At 60.8% G+C, this 19,549-nt stretch overlaps 1 protein-coding gene across 1 annotated transcript; it reads right to left on the reverse strand.

Moving 5' to 3' along the window:
* Positions 1-43: 43 nt before the first annotated feature.
* On the reverse strand, positions 44-19,420 carry LONP1 (lon peptidase 1, mitochondrial). The gene is made up of 18 exons (XM_032307544.1): positions 18,952-19,420; positions 15,850-15,938; positions 15,063-15,182; positions 13,190-13,436; positions 11,430-11,491; positions 10,868-10,997; positions 10,374-10,457; positions 9,156-9,376; positions 8,241-8,379; positions 7,267-7,445; positions 5,832-5,919; positions 5,311-5,433; positions 5,109-5,225; positions 2,785-2,925; positions 2,243-2,408; positions 1,529-1,746; positions 1,272-1,436; positions 44-407 (listed from the first exon to the last, which is right to left on the reverse strand). Exons 1-18 carry the CDS (start codon positions 19,381-19,383, stop codon positions 231-233), a joined length of 2,898 nt encoding a protein of 965 aa, XP_032163435.1. The 5' UTR covers positions 19,384-19,420; the 3' UTR covers positions 44-230.
* Between the last annotated feature and the right edge of the window lie 129 nt (positions 19,421-19,549).

Here is a 19,549-nt window from a genome sequence, read left to right on the forward strand (position 1 = left end):
GGAGGGGCAGGCGCCGGAGGGCACAGAACAAGCAGGCGAGCAGTCCTGGGAAGGCGTTTTAATCATAATTAAATAGTTCGTCATCCGTGCGGGGCGCCGTGATTGAGCCGTTGCTGTGGCCCTTCCTCGGGCCTCTGCCGCCTCTCCGGAGGGCTCAGCGGCCCCGGGCTCCTGGTCCAGTGCCTGCTTGGCCCAAACGGGCCTGTCCGTGCCAGTGAGCCCAGGCACCGTCACCGCTCCACGGCCAGGGCCTCCGGCTGCTCCTCAGGGAAGGCGATGGTGAAGATCTCTCGGTAGTGCTCCACGAAGTGCACCTCCAGGCCCTCCGTGATGAAGGCAGCCAGGTCGTAGAAGTCCTTCTTGTTCTCCGCCGGCAGGACGATGCACGTCACACCAGCTCGCTTTGCCTGGGAGAGGGGGAGGGGGAGGCCGAGGGCGAATGGAAGGGCTGTGGGACGGGGCTCGCAGCGGAGAAATCGGAAGCCCAGCGCCATCCCTGGCCTCCGTTCCAGTAGCCTGCTTCCGCAGAACCCCCGGGTTTAATCGATGGCAGTAACCAGAGCCGGTTAAGCATTTTGGCAGCTACAAGTACACAGGATCTGAACACGAAGTGCATTAAAGCGAGGCGCAGCCCACGCGAGCACCTGTGAGCTCTGGATGCTGGTCTGTGTTCAGCCCACAGGCCACCAGCCCCAATTTCACCCTGCCTGACTACCCCCTGGGGGACAATGGTTCCCACTGGCCACCTGGCACCACCCAGGGACACAGCGAATGCAGCCTTATTTCTTCCACTTCGCTACTGGGATATAGAGCCTCTGAAGTCCCCAGACATGAACTCTGCCTAGCGGGCTGGTCAAGGCACAGATGGGGGCATCCAGGTTTCAGGAGTTCGGGATCGCGGGTTGAACGCAAGGACGGGAGTCCCAGCACTGAGGGAGAAGCACAGGACTAACTGGCCAAAGCAAGGCCTCTCGCACTCCAAGGCCAGACTCTCCTGCTTTTTCTGCTTCTGCCATCCTTGGTGCTTGGCTGAGGAAGCAGGAAGCCCTGCTAGCTTGAGAGCAGCCAAGATGGGAAATCTCGGAGAGACAAAGGACCACTGCAGAGCGGAACAGCTGGACACTCTGCTCAACACGGACCCAAACCCTAGTCTGTAAGGGGCTGGTACCCTCCCTGCCTGCATGAGGCGTACACCAACTCTGCAAGGACACAGTGTCTTCTGGGGGCCCTCTAGTGTAGACCCATCCCGGGGCAGAGGGGGTGAGACTCACCGCAATGGTCTTCTCCTTGATGCCACCCACTGGCAGGATCTTCCCAGTGAGGGACACCTCGCCCGTCATGGCCAGGTTTGGCCGCACAGGCCGGTCCATGGCCAGGGAGAGCAAGGCCGTGACGATGGTGCAGCCGGCGCTCGGGCCATCCTTGGGGGTCGCACCCTGGTGGGGAGATGCGGGTGGGCAGGCTGGATGAGAGGTGGGCACAGCCCGGGGCAGGGGACCAGGGACCGGGCTGCCAGGCGGGTCCTCACCTCAGGCACATGCAGGTGGATGTGGGAGGTCACCAGGTAATCGTTGCTGGGCTCGTGCTGCATCAGGAAGGCCCTGGCGAAGGTGTAGGCGATGCGAGCGCTCTCCTTCATCACGTCCCCCAGCTGGCCTGTCACCTCCAGGCTTCCATCCTTGTCCCCCTTACCATCCTTGTCGCGGGGCCGCCGAGGGGACGTCTCAACAAACAGCGTCGAGCCTCCTGGGAACCAGCAGGCAGAGGCTGGGAACCCTAGGACCCCTCCCCCAACCTTCACAGTGGGGTGCCTAGGGAACACCCCAAGTGCTCCTTCTGCGCCCTCTCCCTGGCTTGATGCCCGCCTGCCTCTCCACAGTGCAGCACTGCCCCTGGGGCGGCTGCTGCCCTCTGCTTCGTTTTCGTGGGCGCAGTGAGGGTGCAGCCTCCCAGCGCAGAACCCCAGTTCCTTTACGTTCTCCAGATGTGCAGGCAGTGCACCACTCAGAGCCGGCCTGTTCTGCGGACTCCTCCCACGGCACCACCCATCGGCCTGGGGTGGAGTGGGGAAGCCCCCACTGCTGGGTGGCAGCCCTGCCCCCAGGCCAGAGGGACTCCCAAGGCAAATAAGGCTTGTGGGGCACTCCTGCCACCTTGGGGGGCCCATCTTTCCCCACCCTGATCAGCCCCTGGTCTCCTGGACTCCCACTGCCGAGGGGGCTCAGAGGACTCTGCTGCTCACCCATGGCGGTCCAGGCCAGCCCCATGACCACGCCGGGCGGCGTCACATCGTACATGCGCTCCACGGTGAACACGGGCTTCCCCACGAAGTCCTGCAGGTTCTCGGGTGTCACCTCTACCTGGTCAGCCTCGCCGCTGACGATCTTGTAGGCGGACTTCCGCAACACCTGGAGCAGGCGAGGCAGCAGCGTGAGCGTGCGCCCGTCACTCCGCTTTTTAATTCTTAACATCGGGATAAAGTACATAAAGTGACCAGTTCAACCACTTCCACGTTTACAGATTCATGGTATCGAGTACATTCACATCTGTCTCCAGATGTGAATGTCTTTCCATCTCCCCAAATGGAGGGTCCATCCCCATGAAGTACAGACCCCTCCACCCACTGCCCCAGCCCCGGCTCCCACCAGCTCCTCCCTGTCTCTGTGGACAGGCCTCCTCTGAGGACCTCCTGGGAGTGGGGTCCGGCAGGACAGGTCCCTGAGTCGGCCCCCACCCGCCCGCACAGCCTGCAGACCTCCCGCTCCCCCCAGCTGCCCGGCTCACCTTCTCCACCTGCTTCTGCAGGTTGCGCACGCCACTCTCCCGGCAGTACTGCTTGATGAGCAGGGTCAGCACGTCCGCCGACAACTTGGCCTTGCTCTCGTCCAGGCCACACAGGGCACGTGCCTGAGGCACCAGGTACCGCTGGCAGGAGGAGCACGCCGCCATCAGGACCCTCGGGGCCTCGGGACCAGGAACGGGTGCCTCTCCTGCGTGCCCCCGCCCCCACTCACCCCCGAAACCTTCCCACAACCCTTGGCTGGCTAGAGGTGATGGAGGTGGCCCCAGCATCTGTCTGCACAAGCTCTCATCCCCGGGCTCGGGGGGGCGGGGCGCTCGGGGAAGGCTGCCCCGGAGTGGGCACCAAAGGGGAGACCTGAGGGTAAGGAGCCAGCAGGGCGGGGAGGAAGGGAGGCAGGGAGTCTGCGTAGAGCGCATGGCGGGCGCCAGGCCCTCCTGGGAGCCCACAGAGGCCCAGCCTGCCCCCTCCAGAAGCTCCCAGGGCTCTGCTCCTGGGCCGCCCTCTGTCCAGGTTCCATTCCTGCCCTCCCTCCAAATGGCACTTAAGACATCACCTCTCCAGGAAGGTCTCCTGGATCCCTGGGCTCACCCTACTCACACTCGGGGTTGCCACCCCGAACAGACAGGAATGGGAAGGTCAAGAGGCTACAAGGTCACTCACAGCCCAGCCCGACTCCTGCCATACAGCAGTCATGGGACAGACAGGCCCGAGCACCAGCTCTGCGGCAGAAGGCAATGGAAACATGGAGGACACAACCTTACGCGTCAGTACGTTTGTCAACTGACATGGGCTGGCCCCGAAGCCTCTGTAAGTCCGTGTTCTTCTTGCCCCTTCAAAGTTTTAAAAGAAGTTCCCTGTCTAGGTCCCCAAGCCTGCCCCCCTCCTTGGCCGGCGGGGGAGGCCCCAGGACCCCTGTAACTACCTCAGCCAAGAGCTCCTCTGGCTCCCCTCCCAGAGCAGGGGACAGGAGGCCACTAGCAGGCCCCGAGAGCTGGGGCCCAGCACCTGAGGGCTGAAATGGGCTCAGTAAAAAATGCGCTCGACCCCCTTCCAGCAAGAAAACCCCAAGTCAGAAACACCTTCCTTTGGCTCTAGAGAGAAATCTGGCTCTGCTCTAACATTCTTCTGGGTAGGAAGCCAGCCCCCCGCCAGGGAGACCAGTAAGGTCTAGGAAACGCAGAGACCTGAATTCCAGCTGAGCCTGGGCCTCGGACAAGCGTTCCGCGGCCACAGAACTCGAAGGCCCAGGGCCGGTGGGAAGACGGGCGGCAGGGGTGCCGGCCCTGGGACAGCTGTGCAGCGGGACAGAGAGCGGCACCGACGGGGGAGGGGACTAGCAGGGCCCAGCACACGGCCCCCCACAGAGCGCGGATAGCCCTGCTGTGTTCCCCCAACATCACCTTCACGGCGGTCTCTCCCTCATTCCTGTTCTGGGGCCCAGAGAGTGGGTAGGAGAACTCTGTACAGCGTGGGTCTGCAGGAGAGCGGGGGAGCAGCGCAGCTGCTGGTGCCCCCCAGGGCCCCCTGCCGCCTTACCGGGGCCTGTGCCAGTGAGGCGGCCCCTGGAGTGGGGGTCTAAGGGCCGGGGTGGGGTGCGGTAGGTGGGTACTGGTCAGCCTCGGCCCTGTCCGGCACCAGCAGATCATGATTTACTCAACAACGCACAGGGTCGGAAGCCTCCCTGAATAGCCTGGGCCGCGGAGCTGGGAGAAGGCGGGCCCACTGGGCGGCACTGGAAGGGGGGCGCACCCAGGGACACAGAAGCCCGCGGCCCTGCTGGGCTTGATGCATGGTCACGGCTGTTCCCTGGCTGTATCCTCTGTATCAAACTGGTGAGGAAGCAGACTGTGGCCCCGAGCTCTGGGAGCTGTTACAGCAAACCGCCAAACCCAAACACAAGGTGTGGGAACCCCCGAGAGGCAGTCGGTTGGAGGACAGCCAGCCCTGCAATGCACAACCGGCCCGGAAGCAGGAACAGCCCGGGGGTCTGACGCCAGGCACGGGCAGGGGCAAATGGGAGCCACCGGACACCCAGATGGAAAGCGGGTGGGGCGGGGACCTGCCCATGCAGGGGTCACACGTGCGCGGCTACACAGCTCACAGCTGGCTGCACCGCTGCTCTTGGCCATGCTCACGCTACGCCAGTGGACAGACCCTGGCCATCCCTACTCCGAGGAGGACCACTATGGACCGTCCCCTGCAGCTCTGGTTAGGGGCCTGGCACTTGGCCTCAAATATACCCAGACCCCCAGCTGCAGTGGGCACCCCCGTCTGTCCAGAGCTGGGGCGAGGGTCGCACCCTCACCTCTGCAATAGCGAGCTTCTCCTGTGCCACGTAGCCAGACACGTTGATCATCTCCATCCGGTCCCTCAGCGGCTCGGGGATGGTCTCGGTGACGTTGGCTGTGCAGATGAACAGCACCTGGGGAGGCCAGCAGGAAGGTTCTGGAGAACCAGCCCCCCTGCCTCTCCCCACTGGGCCCGGCTCTCCGGCAGGACACACATACCTTGGACAGGTCCACGGGCACATCCAAGTAGTGATCCAGGAAGTTGGCATTCTGCTCGGGGTCCAGCAGCTCAAGCAGCGCTGACGACGGGTCCCCCTGGTAGCCCCGGCCTATCTTGTCCACCTGAAGGGGCAGCGCAAGGTGGGTGCTCTGGGCACTGGTCCTTGCTCCTGATGGGACGGAGGAGGGTGGGACCCCATTTCACCAGCACCAGGGCCTGGCACTGGGTGAGCCTGGAGCAGGAGGGCTGCCATGGGGTGTCTGAGGACACGAACAGAAGCTTATTGTGAAGTGGCCCAGCAGCTGTGCACCCCCCCCCCCCCGGGACTAGGGGACAACCGAAATGGTGGGGAACATGGTTCCGATCTCGGAGAGACTCCGCCTGGTCGGGACTGCCTGGAGCTCTGGCCCAGGAAGGCCTCAGGGACGTCTGACCTCGGGGAAGGGTGCTAGGAACAGAAGCCGTGCTGCCGTGTCAGCCCTGAGCCCCGCTGCACACCCAGCCCCCAGCCCATGCGCACCTCGTCTATCAGGATCAAGGGGTTCTCCGTCTTGGTCTTCTTCAGGCACTGGATGACCTTCCCTGGCATAGCACCCACATACGTCCGCCTGGGGGGCAGAGCACAGCTGGAGTGGTCGGCTCCTCCCCTGCCGGCTCCCAGAGCGCACAGATTCTCGGTGTAGCACTCGGCCTCCATGGAGGGCCGCCCAGAGGTGGCCAATGGGGAGGTGATGCGTGTGGCACCGGCTGATGGCCTCCCCGATGGCCTGTGGCTCTCCAGCAATGGCAATGTCGCCATCTCACCCCAGCTCCGACTTGGGCCGGGTACAGATGCAAAACCAGGTCTTGCTCAAACCTGTCCCCGAAGCCAGCACCTCCTGTCCGGACGGTGAAACCCAGCGCACATTGCCCAATGTAACAGAACAAGAGAGGTCGGAAGCAGCCAGGTGCTGGCAGCAGAAATGCTCTCCCCACCCAGGTCCTTGCAGGCACAGCACGGCCTCCTAGGCCGTGGGGTCCCTGGGCCCACAGCCCGCACCTGCCTGGCACCTGCCGGGGTGCTTCTTGCCACCACCTTGCTCTACTGTCCCAGCTCAGGTGCGGGGGTCTGGCACTCACAGAGTAAGGCAGACACCAGTCTTGTGCCTGAGAGATAAGGCCCAGCAGGGCAGACAAATGGCACAAGAGATGAAGGAGGAACTCAGAGGTGCGATGAACTTTATACGTGCTACAAAAGTAAAATGGGACAGGGGACCTGGAATGCCGTCTCAGGGGCATTAAAGCAGGAACAAGAAATGTCTCAGGGAGAGGTTCTAAGCAAAACGTGAAGCAGCAAGGTGTGCGGGTACTTGAAAGAAGAGGGTTTTCTGAGTAGCAGGAATAGCCTGTGCAGAGGTCCTAGGGCAGAGCAGGACCAGGCCTGGTGTGCTGAAAGCCCTCGTGGCTAGAGCAGAGGGAGTGCAGAGCGGAGAGAGGAAATGATGCGAGCCCCAGGAGAACACGCCACGCCCGCTGCAACGGGAGGGCGCGCGCACACAGCCCAGCAGTCTTCAGACCCTGGACGCGGAGTACCAGCCCCTGCTAGACCCGGTGAGGGAGCGAAGAATCAGGAGAGGCGTTGAGGCCTCACTGGCGTGCGGCCCCGTTCTCAGTGGGGAGAGCGCCTTGCCCCGGAACTCTGGCCGCAGCGCTGGGGGACCTGAACCAGGTAGGATTGGAGCTGGAACTGGCGGGGACCATCTGCCAAGAACCTGGTAAACCAACGCTCCTGGGGGTCCGCCCTCCTGCTGGTCAAGAGGCCAAGGTTTTGAGCCGACGTTTGAGCAGCCGGACTCCGCCGGGCCTGCAGGCAGCGGTGCCCCGGCTCGTCGGCACTTAGCCCAGCATGAGCGGAGGCCACCGCTCGCCGCCGACACCCCCTCGCACACATAGGAATGGAGCCAGGCCAGGCCTACCTATGCCCTTTGATCTCGGCCACGTCCGTCATGCCCCCGACGCTGAAGCGGAAGTACTCGCGGTTCAGGGCACGGGCGATGGAGCGGGCGATGCTGGTCTTGCCCACGCCAGGCGGACCGTAGAAGCAGAGGATCTTGCCCTGCGTGGAGCCTCGGAGCTGGCTGACGGCGATGAACTCCTGTGGGCAGAGGCCGGCTCCCGTGAGACCCGCGCTGCCCTCGCTCAGGAGCCCTGCCTACTCTGACTTTTGCCACTGTCACCTTGCCTTTCAGACCTTGGGGGGCTGTGGAAGGGACAAGGCATGTCCCAGAGGGGCCGAGGTGACTGCAGTGACCGACTGGGTGATCAGGGCGCCAGGCTGAGCTGGTAGCAACCCCTTCTTCCCAATCCTGGACTGTACTGACCCTCTTGCTGCTCCGGCCACAAATTACTGGCCCTGAGCCAGGCCCATCATCTGTTGTCTCAGGCACGACTCCTGTCCCTCCCCTCAGGAATCCGAGGCCCCTAGAGCAGTGTGCCCGGCCCAGGGTGCCCTTGCCGCCTTCTGGTCTGCTCCAGTGCCGGTCCTTCCCCCTGAAGCCCTCCACCTTCTCCTTCCTCAGCCTCTGCCAACCCCGCCAGCCCTGCCTCGGCCAAGGCCCTCCTGGACCCTAGACCAGAAACCCCCCAAACCACTCCTCTGGCACCCCACCCCACCATGGGGGAATCCTGGGTCTGGAATCCAGACGATGACACACCCTGCTGCGCAGTGCCCGCCCTGCGTGCTCAGAACAAGAGCCGGGGAGGTGGGACTGTGGCGCCCAGGGGAGGCTTCGAGTAGCCCGTGCCCAAGGACATACAGGAGGGGTACAGGCAGGGTGGGGTGGGGGAAGGCCTGGGACCTAGGAGAGGGGCGCGGGGGGCCTCACAGGGACGGGGTGGGATGGAGCTGGGGGCAGGCTGGGACCCAAGGGCGGGGCGCAGGGTCCCCCACCAGGATGCGCTTCTTGACGTCCTCCATCCCGTAGTGGTCCTCCTCCAGCACCGCCTGGGCCCGGGCCAAGTCCAGATTCTCGTCACTGTACTTGCCCCACGGGATGGACGTCAGCCAGTCCAGGTAGTTTCGAGTGACGCTGCCGGGGGACAGACCAGACCCGTGAGTGGAGCCCAGCCCGTTGCCTGGTGCTGCCACTGCCAGTCCACGGTGCCAGCGCCCGCTGCCCCTGCCGCTCGAACTGCGCCCGAGCACGTCAGCTGGAGGAGCCGGTAATCGGCAAAAGCCTCGCCGTGGGAACCACACGGCTCCCAGGACAGGGGCCTGGACAATGGCAGCACAGGGACTGCTCGGAATCCTGCTCCAGAGGCGGCAGAGGTAAAAATGGGAGATGACCCCTCCCAGGGCACGCGTGGCAGAAGCTGGTGGCCAGTCAGCGCTGCACCGAGAGCGACCCCGGGTTGGGAGCTGCACACCCACAGGGAAGGCTGAGCACCCAGGAAGATGCAAGGACTCCCAGGCTCTCAAGGCCACGCAGAGGAGGGGACAGAGGCAAAAGGAGGGGCCCTGGCTGGAAGCACTGCTTAAAGCCAGACACCCCTGGGCTCAAAGCCCCATCCCCACCCACCAGCACAGAGGCCCTGCTCACTGACTCCACTTCTCTGAGCCGCCTCTGCCCAGCGGGGAACGAGTGACAAAGAGAAGTGTGTCTTTTCGGGGGCGCCGAGAGCGGACTGCCACATGCCAAGTGCTTCTTGGGCTTCACCATCGTGACCGGAGAGTGGCCAAAGCACCCACCCTCCCTCCCGGCTTCCCGGCCCCTGGCGGTCACCAGCTTCTCTGAGCCTGAGGCACAAGACGGGGGCTGTCCTCGAGGGTGGATGCCTCGCGGCCGGGCCGCCCCGGGAGGCTCACTTGAACTCGGAGGAGTGGTTGTCCAGCAGGGCCAGCTTGCTCAGCTCCTCGTCCACCACGTCCATGACGTGCTTGGGGACCACGAGCTCCTTGAGCCGCTCGCGGAACTTCTCCTCGATGGCGTCCTTGTCCTCCTTCTCCAGCCCCAGCTCCTTCTTGATGATCTTCAGCTGCTCCTGCAGGAGGTACTTCCGGTGCGTCTGCTTGATCTTCTCCTCCACCTGCGGGGAGCACAGCCGTCAGCGCGGTGGGGGTGGGGGTAGGGGGATGACACACGGCCATGGACCAGGGGTGCAGCTTCCTCCAGACACAGGAAGCCCGTCTCCAGCTCCCTCCCCCGTGAACCCAGTCTCCCCAAGCTGGAAATAAAAATACCAAGTTCCCGGTGAGGAGCGGATTCGATCCTCCGTCCTGACCATAACCAGATGAAGCCAGCCTGATGCTGGTGCAGCCGCCACGGGCGCGGAGCTCCTCCACGTGGACAGGGTGGCAGGTGACGGCTCGGAGGCCACTGAGCATCAGGCCTGCCTACAAGGCCCATTCCTGTCTCCTACCAGAGGTGCGTTAAGGACTGCCTCGTGCTGGGGCACCATGCGGGCTCAGCTGGTAGAGCCTGTGACTCTGACTTTGGGGTTATGAGTCTGAGCTTCACAAAGGGTGGCTGGCAGTTAAGCATCTGCCTTTACTTTGGGTCATCCTCTCAGGGTCCGGGAATAGAGCCCCGAGCTGGGCCCGAGCAGGGGGCCTGCTTCTCCCTCTCCCTCTACCACTATCCCTCCCCCGGTGTGTGCTTTCGCTCTCAAATAAAAAAGTCTTTTTAAAAAATTAAAAATTAAAGAAGTTGCCTTGGGCTAATAACTCAGTGTTAAAAGTTTTCCATGTAAAAATGTGACTCGAAAGTTTTCTCGAAAATAAAGTGGAAAAAGCAAGTCAGTTCTGAGAAACAACACGAGCGGTAAGCAACCGACCATCCACGAGGACCCTGGACTGGGCCACAATCAGCAGGGCCTCGGGGAAACAGCTTCACCCCTTCCCAGACTGGTTCCCAGTGCCCAGCATCTTCCCAGGACATGGACGTGAGAGCAGCTCCACCGTGATGGAGGGCATCCTGGGGGCTGCAGACCCCGGGCTCAGCGCCGAGACCAGCCTGGGGTTCTCAGAGAGCTTCGCCGCCCCGGACAAGAGTGAGGGACACCTTCCACCCTCCCCCGGGCTCACCTCGCGCCCCAGGCGCTGCTGCAGCTTGCTCAGCTCAAACTCCTTCTTGAGGAGGGAGAGGGCCTTGTACAGCCGCTTGGGAATCTGCCGAGAAAGGGAAGATGCGAGTGATGGTCAGAAATGGGCATCTCTGTGTGGGGGGAGTGGGCGGGGGAGCAGGCCCCTCCCGACGGATGCACACAGGGCAGCTCGACCCAGCCACGTGTCCCCAGGTGCAGACAAGCCCCTCTGACCCAGTTCTCCTACAGTTAAAGGCCAGCACGTCTGCAAGCTGTGGTCGAGAACTTTCGTAGCGCTGTCGCTGGTAACAGCAGAAGACTGGTGGCGAGCCAAATACGCCACCCGATGAACAAAGACCCCACCCGGAGCGAACGCCCGCTGTCGCCACAGAGACTGAGGAGCGGGGGTGGCTGACGGCCTCAGGAGCGCAAGGTGGAATGGCCAAGCCGAGCCCGGACAAGCAGCCAGGCTGGGAGGCCGGCCCGCGCACTCACGTTGGTCTCCTCCAGGACGTCCTGCAGCTCGTGGGACTCGGCTCCGGTCAGCGCGGCGCCCATGTCGCTCAGGTAGATGGGGTTGTCCACCACGCGCTGGCCCGCCTGCATCATCTGCAGCACAGACTCTCTGCAGGGACAGAGCGCGCTGCTGCAGCTGGGGCCGGCCCGGCAGCAGCGCTGGCCCGCGTGTCCCGGCAGCGACGGTCAAGGTCTGGGATGCTCAGAGTGCCGGGTGTGGGCCGGTGGGGCCTCCCGTCTTGTCCTAGAGCCATGAGACTCACAACCCCATGCCAGACACAAGCCCCCTCCGGCCGTGGCGTGACCCCCGCATGAGACTCCCCGCCTCCACCTCAGCTGATGATGAAAAGGCTTCCGGGCAAGTCCACGCTCTCAAAAAACGCGCACTGCATAAGGCCTCTCCCTCCACCCTCCCCCCGGGACGACACTCTTGAGAAAGCCTCCCATCGACCCAGCTGCAGAAAGACACAGGCAGACCCCCGCCTGGCCTCAGGGAGGACCGACCGCACACCAGGCCTGGGGAACGGCGCCGGAGACCAACCTGTAGAGCGGGTTCAAGGCGATGATGTCCCGGATGGTCTTCACAATCTCGGCGGTCAGGGCCTGGCAAACAGGGAGGCGGCCATCGGTGCCTGGGGCCAGCAGGGGCCGTGGCGCAAGGAGCCCCTCCCGCCTGGCCCAGGCCATGGATGGCCTCAGACCCCAGGAGTGGACCCTGAATCCACCAGCCATGGGGGCTCAGGATCAAGACCGTAAAAACGAACACCAGTGCCTAGCTCCCTACACCCTGTCGAACCTGGACCTTAGAACGAGCCACTTGGAGGAAAACGGGGGACGCGGGTTTCTTTATTCCTTCATTTCAAGCACAAGCCTCACAACCAACACCCGCGTCCTCCACGTCAGCACACCCTGGCTTGAAAATTCTCTGTCTGGGGAGGTCCTTGCAAGTCACCGGGGCTATCAGCCTGTCCCCTGCCAGAACGCTGGGCCCAGGCTCCCCGAGGAGGTGGAGGACCTCCCCCCCGCCAACCACACTGTGGACACCAGGAGCATCACCGCCACAGCGAAGACCAGGATGCTCCTGGCGGGACCACAGACAGTTGGTGGTGCAACCACCGGCCCCTGGCAATTTCCGGAAGGTGGCTCCCAGCACACCAAACCCCAGCGAGGGCACAGGAAGGATCGGGAAGCGGCCGCCGTGCGTTCCTTCACTGCAAGCACCCAGCCTCTAGCTACGGGTTAGTCCCTCAAACGATGGGACTTTCCAGAAGGAACCTGCAGAGGGCAGCTAGAGGCCCATCGCGCTTGCACGGACGAGCACGAGCGTTAAGCCTCCTCAAGTCTCCCGGATTCTTTTCCCTGTGGCATCTATGAATTTCGATGTCTTTCTCCCCTCCGGCTGCGGGAGTTTCCTCAGAGGAAGGAAGCTCTGAGGCCCAGTCCAGCCGCCGGGAGAGCCACCCAGGTTTAAATAATTTAGAATCAAGACAAAAGCTGACATTTTGTCCCTCGGTGATACCAGCCACAGATCGAGCGCCTGACAGCCACCGGGGCCGATGGCGCAGAACCAGAGACCGTGTCGGCGAGTTCCGGACAGCATGGCTGCATGGGTGTGAGGCTGCCCCGGGCAGACGCAGCCAAGGCCCTCCCAGCGCCCGGGGCAGATGTCACCTGTGGACCGCAGGACTCCTTCCCTCAGCTCAGAAGCCCCCAGAATTCTGTTCGACATGGTGCTGCAGGAGCCAACTGAGGCTGCTGGCCGGCTGTGCAGGGTGCGCTCTCCCCCAGGAAGGACAACGATGCCAGGACTTGTGCGGGGGGTGGGGGGCTCTCCATAACCTCTGCCTTTCTTCACCCCCACCCCCTGGAGGCGGGCCCCCTGCTGCTCCCTGCCCCAGAACCGGTGGGAGGACAGCACCCACCACCGTGACAGCAGGCTCCCTAGGCTACGAAGGCGGCAAGCAAGCCTACATCTGGGGTCAAGGCGGCCAGAAGGCTGCTGCTTTCCTGCCGAGAAGCCACCGGTAACGGGCAGTGGGCCCTGCTCCCCTTCGCCAGCGCCCTGGGCTCGAGCGGAAGGAGCCAGTATGGAAGGAAGCCCGGGGGTTCCTGCGCAGCCGACATGGGCTGGGGCCGGACCCAGGTTCCAATCCTTCACTCCCGGCTGCCGGTTTCTTCCTAGGACTTGTGGGGCTGCGGGGCACATTCTGCATTCCACGAGAGCCTGACAGCCGAACGGCCTAGAGCCTAGGGGAGCACGTCCCCTGCTCAGGGGCCCCGTGGGCGGCAGCAATGACTTACTTTCACTTCCTCGGTGACCTGGAAGTCCTCGTGGGCAACGTTCTCCACCTCCACCATGAGCACCTCGCCAAGGGGGCCCGAGGCAGCTTCTGCCGTCACCTCCGCGAGGGGCCCGCCGCTCTGGGACCCCCCGCTCAGCTCCTCCTCCGCCTCCTTCTTGCCCCGCTTCGTCTTCCTGCGGACCTTCTGCTTGTTTTCAGCTTCGGCCTCCTCAGGCTCTACCTCCAGCTGTTTGTGGATGTGAATCCTGAAGATGGAAACGGGGCAGACGTGAAGCTGCTGGGGCTTCCAGTGCTGACAATGGAGGGGCGCGCTGGGCCCCGGGGCTGGAGACCAAGCTGCTGTCTCAGAACCCCAAGAGTGACAACCCCCCATCCCCCACCGGGCACACCGCTGGCCTCCCGCTGCCCCAGCCACTCTGTGTTCCACATCAACAACCCGCTGTCCCCCACGCACCTCTGAAGTCTGCCCGGCGAGCCAGCAGCAGCCAGCGCTGGAGCCCATCACAAGCCATGGGCATCACCAAGCACAGCCCGGCTCTAGGACTCCACCTGCCCCGCCCTCGGCCTGGAGCTCACCAGACAGCGGCTCCTTCTGTTGTTCGGACCTCAGTTCGAGGGCACCTCCACAGAGAAGCCCTCCCTGTCCACTCCATGTGAGGTCCAGCCCCCGTCTACACCTACCCCTCACCCTGCCCATCTTCACTTCCCCGAAAAGCTCCCACCACCGTCAGAATTCAGCAGGCAGGGGTGCCTGGGTGGCTCAGTGGGTTAAAGCCTCTGCCTTCAGCTCAGGTCATGATCCCAGAGTCCTGGGATCGAGCCCCACATCAGGCTCTCTGCTCAGCAGGGAGCCAGATCCCTGCACCCCTCTGCCTGCCTCTCTGCCTGCTTGTGATCTCTGTCAAATAAATAAAATCTTAAAAAAAAAAAAAAATTCAGCTGGCAGCCCATTTGATGCTCCTAGCCACCTCTCTTGGGGGTGTGGGGTGGGCCCCGGGCCTGTTTCTCCATCCACACCCAAATACCCAGCAGACACCAGGGGTTAAGTGATGTGAATGCAAACCTGCCACCTCCCCTCTCAGCATCCTCCTGTCCCACAGGGTCACTAATGCCACCTTTTCCAGAGGGCTGGCCTGAGAGCTGGCGGGATGTGGACCCAGTGCCTGGCTGACGCCAGCAAACCACATAGGAACAGCAGGTCTGGCCCCCGGAGCCAGCGGGAACCGTTCCATGAGGCACCTTGCAGGTTAGGACAGCACTAAGCAGCAGACCAAGCTCTTAGTCATTTTGTGGCATCGTCTCCTCCCTCACGAATCCCCCCCAGGAGACAGAGCGGCAGCCTCTATCCTAAAAACAGCCTCTAAAATGAGCAGATGAAGACCGGAGAAAGGGCTTCACGAAGTAAGACCACCACCAGGACCTGGGACAGAGCCAGTGCCTGCCACACCCTGTATCCCTGGGTGTGCTGCCTTGTTGACAAGGCTATGTGTCTGGCTGAGTCAAAATCCGCGGTGCTAAGCTGGACATCCAGCACGATCCGCGGCCAGATGCGGACAAGGGCACTTGGAGGAGAAGCACACCCAACTGTGAACGGCTGACACCTTACACGGGACATGAGGCAACCTGCTACTTTTTATTTGTGACGCTCATGTGAATGACGTGCATAAAAGATACAACCTGCCGCTGGCCACCCATACAGCCACTTTAAGAAGAGGGACCCAGAAGTGACCTGTCTCCGCCACCTCCAGCTTTGGTCTAGTTCTGACAGTGACAAGGCAGGAGGGCTGAGCAAGAAGGATGGCCAGGACAGGAACCTGAGGACACTCAGGGCCTCTCCTCCTGCCTCATCCCAGACTCTCGGGGCCCCTCACCTTCTGTGTCCCATGACGATCATGCGCAGCTTGTCCCCAAGGTCTTGCATCTCGTGGATCTGGACAAACGTCCCCGTGTGGTAGACCTCATCCAGGCTCTCCACCACGTCAGACTCATTGCTAAGGGACAGGGACAGAAAGGTGCATGGTCACAGGCCCCAATTCTCAACGGGGTGTCTTGGGTGAAGAGGGAGGAGGAAGAGAAGAGAAACACCCCTGCCAGCCTCCACGGAAACCCGAGGGCAACCTCCTCGCTCCCACAGGTGCTGCAAAGCCCCGTGGAGCACCTACAGGCTAAGCGTGGCCCCTGGCATCCACCTCCACTGCACCCAGGTGAGCAGTTCATGGGCTAAGTTGGCTGTACAGGCCCGGATGGAAGAGATTTCATTCCACACTTTCCCCTACAGAATTTACCTCCTAACTCAGAACTGGAACTAATTCCCACCTAGAGTCAAGGTGGGTGTTCCTGGAGCTGCCCTATCTGCTCCCCTAGCTCTGCTCTGAAGCGACCTCACAAGTGGGGTCACCACCAAAGGTCCTGGAGGTTAACACCTGCACCCCCCCCCTCCCCCTCCCCAACAACTGACCACATGAAACCTAGAGGTGAGCCAAGTCTTCAGCCCAGACTAAAAAGATGGCTCGGCTCTTGGTCTTGTACTCAGAAGGTTTTGCTTGATTTCTTCCCAGTCAGAGGTCAGAGGTCCCGGCTACTCTATGGAGCAAGACCAGTAGTGAACTACACTCCAGGGCAACTTCAACGAAGCAGTGAAGGAAAAGTTACACTTACTTGTCATCCCTCTTTAGAAAGACGCCGGCATACGGCTGGGCAAGACGGACTTTCCTTCTTAGCAGCTCAACCAACTTCTTATTTTTAACCTAGCATGACAACGACCCCAAAGTGAAAAACGCAGGGCAGGTTTCCTAGCTGATATTTTGACAACAGCTCTAGCGTTTTCAAGATGATTCTCAAGACTATGCTAACCTGACCCAGGACATTAACCAACACAGTCCAGGAAGCCCCAAACCAAACACACACACACACACACACACACACACACACACACACACACACGAAGGCGTAGAGAATGCGGTGAGACAGGCTGACAGGGCTGCAGGCCACGGTGGGCCCCCCCGCCTTCTAAAGAAAACTCAAAGTAGACCAACAGCCAGAACCAAGAAACTGATTTCACTTCCGATTTTAAGAGCTGTTTCAGAGGTGAAGTGTCTTGGCCTGAAAATGTAGACTATTCCGATTTTATCAACGCCAGAAAGACAACACTAAATGTGTGTGATTCAACCGCTGCCCATCCCACAGACTGGTAACTTCCCCCAATTTGCGTCGGAAGTATCTCTCAATCACATCTACACCCTTTTCATCAAGGATCGAAAGCCCCGGGATGACAACCCATCATCTTGATGTCATTTCAACGGCAGGGAGAGGACTAACATCTTCCAGGCAACATCTGACGGGCAGGAGCACAGACGTCTGTAAAGCCAAATGATTTCCTTCCAGCAGGCATCAATTCCCACCCCAGACTCTGATTACACTTTAGGGTCCACAAACTTCAGCACCGGAGCTACCTAGAGGACTTGGTAAGACAGGTAGCTGGGCCCCAGCCCTCGGTGTCTTGACAGATGAGGCCTGGGGTGGGCCCGAGAACCTGTATTTCACACAAGCTCCCAAGTGATGCTGAGGCTGTCGGCCTCTGCACCACGGCCTGAAAACCAGTGTTCTAAACTCATCCCTCAGCAGGGGCTCTTAACTTATGATCCAGGAATTCCTGACAGATGCATTTTTCCCTGGGGAAAAGGTCCATGACGGCCATAGGATGGGTACATGACCCACCACAATTTTTTTTTTCAAGATTTAATTTATTTATTTGACAGAAAGAGACCCAGCGAAAGAGGGAACACAAGCAGTGGGGAGTGGGAGAGGCAGAAGCAGGCTTCCCGCTGAGCAGGGAGCCCAATGTGGGGCTCGATCCCAGGATCTTGGGATCATGACCTGAGCTGAAGGCAGACCTTTAACAACTGAGTCCCCCAGGCACCCCAACCCATCACAAATTAAGAGCCATTGATCTACACTGAGAGGCCACTAATAAGGGGAGAAACTAGAGGGGCAATTTAGCCACAGGCCGTGTCAACCACAGAAGCAAGAGTGAACAGAGCTTTGCTAACAGGTTCGGAAACCTTCACCCAGTGCCATGGAAGTTTCCCTCATTCCTCTCTGATGATAACTGCTGCATCTTAGCACCTGCCTCCTCCCTCTGGCAGTATTTGTTGTTGTCTGACAAGGTAACAACAACACGTGCCAGTCTCCTGCTTTCCACAGAGATTCAGTCAACCCTCCTAGCTAACTCCGGGTGGGGAGAGAGAATCTCCTGGAGGAATCCTCACTCTCTGGACAAAAAGCAAAAAAGGTATCTGACTGTAGCTGAACACTCCTGGCCCCAGAGGTCGGCTGGGTCAAGGACAGAAAAAAGGCCTCAAGGGCAAGCTTCTGAAATGTCAGGAGGGTACCACACAGGAAAGAGCAGCAGCAGCTTCTGATTAAGGTATGGGGCCATACCCCCGACACTGGTGGACTTACCTCCCTGACCAGCTCTAAAAATTGAGGTTTGATTACAATACCCATTGCACAGATGAGAAAATGGAGGCCCAGAACCACAGATTTCTGAAGGTGAAGGAGCTACTAGTGGTGGAGCCAGGATATGAACCCATAGGTTCTGGGGCCCACAAGTAACCACCACTCAAAACCAAGGAAGGCCCTTGGAAGAGTAGCTCGAACACACACCATCAGCAGGTGGGAGAGGAGGTGGAAGGGGCTCCTCCCGACCCGAGATTTGTTTAGCGGAGTCTAAAGTATGAGGGAGAGGCTGGAGAGTGAATGCGGAGGCTGACTCATTGTACGACCTTGCTCTGTTAACAGATAACTTTTCACCAAGGACTCTAATTTCCACATCGTTTAAAAAAAAAAAAAAGTGGGGGTGGGGGAAGGGTCAGGGAAGAAAGAAGGCATTCGGGTCCTTCCTACTCTAAAAATTCAAGTTCCTTGCACTCATGTTGCTTTCTATTACATCATCCAAGTCCATCTCCCCATCCCCTTGGCTCTTAGTCTGAAATGATGTTGCTTAATGTCTCTTCCACCAGAACACAAGTTCCTTAGGCACAGGGACTGCATGTGGCTTGTCTGCTTCCCCAGTGCCTGCTACATAACAAGTAAAAAACACTCTACTGAATGACTAAACCATGGCTGCTCCCCTCTGAGAACATCCTTCCCCCACCTACCTCTTAAGTCTCCCGTACTCTGTTCCTGGCTCTCTTATCCCTACAGTAGTCACTGCCTTCCAACATGAAATTTACCTACTAATCTGGTTTATTGCCTCTTGTATCCCGCTAGGACGGAAGCTCCAAAGGCAGGAATTATCACTCTTGTTCACTGCCGTAGCCCTAAGAACCGTGCCTGGCCCCTGGTAAGCCGGCAAGAAATGTTTAAGGAAGGAATGAATCCTAATCCCAAAGGGGCTCGCAACCAGACTGCAAACCGCCCCGAGTGAGAGTGTCATGAAACATTTATGAAAACCCGCAGAAAAGTTACTGGACGGCAAAGACTATTCTGGTCCGGTCCCTCCCAGCATCGGAGATTTCTATGACTAGGGCTCTAACTGGGCAGTCCTAAACTCACTGGGTTCATCGGGGACCTCAAAGGGGGAGGAATCTGGCTCAAATTCACGAAACTAGTGAGAAGACAAGGACTCGAACTTCAACTTTTAAGAACCTTCTTGCGTGGAAAAAGTTGTGTAACATGAGGGTGCCCAAGGATCCCTCGGTTCCACCTGCCGTCTGGAGAGTAGCGGAAACTGGAGGCCACGGCGGGGGCGCTCATTACCTCGATAATCTTGATGAAACGCGGAAACACTGGGTTGCGGGTGACGGCGATGAGCGGCAGGTGCGGGAATACGTCCGGAATCGTCATAGGAGTCAGTGCCGTTATGATCGGGCCTTCCCCACCCCCCGCGCTGCCCCCCGCGCCCGCGGCTCCATCCTCAGCACCGCCCTCGGAGGCATCCTCGCCGCTGGAGAATGAGCCACCGCCGCCGCGGCTGTTCGCCTCCCAAAGTCCCCGCCACTGGCCCGCGGCCACAGGGCCTCGGCCCCACAGAACCCAGGGAGGCAAGGCGTCGCAGGCCCGCCGGCCTCTGGGCAACCACACTCCAGCGGCAGTCGGAACCCGCCCCCCGGCGGCGGCCAACAGTGGCCGCCGCAGCGCCCAACACCGCGCAGCGCCCCACAGCCGCACGTAGCCTGTGCCCGCCGCCATGCCCCGGCCATCCTAGCGACGCACAGGACTTGCGTCATTTCCCCCCGCCCCGCTAGCGCGCACGTGAAGTCTCGCGCGTGCCCAGGGACCCGGGGCGGGAGGGGGGGGAACCCAAGGGGGGGCGTGACCCGGAACGGAAAGCGGCGGGGGTGTGGCTTGAAGGAGC

This window comes from Mustela erminea, chromosome 1 (genome assembly GCF_009829155.1).
Source record: "Mustela erminea isolate mMusErm1 chromosome 1, mMusErm1.Pri, whole genome shotgun sequence".
In the NCBI taxonomy this organism is placed as follows: Eukaryota; Metazoa; Chordata; class Mammalia; order Carnivora; family Mustelidae; genus Mustela; species Mustela erminea.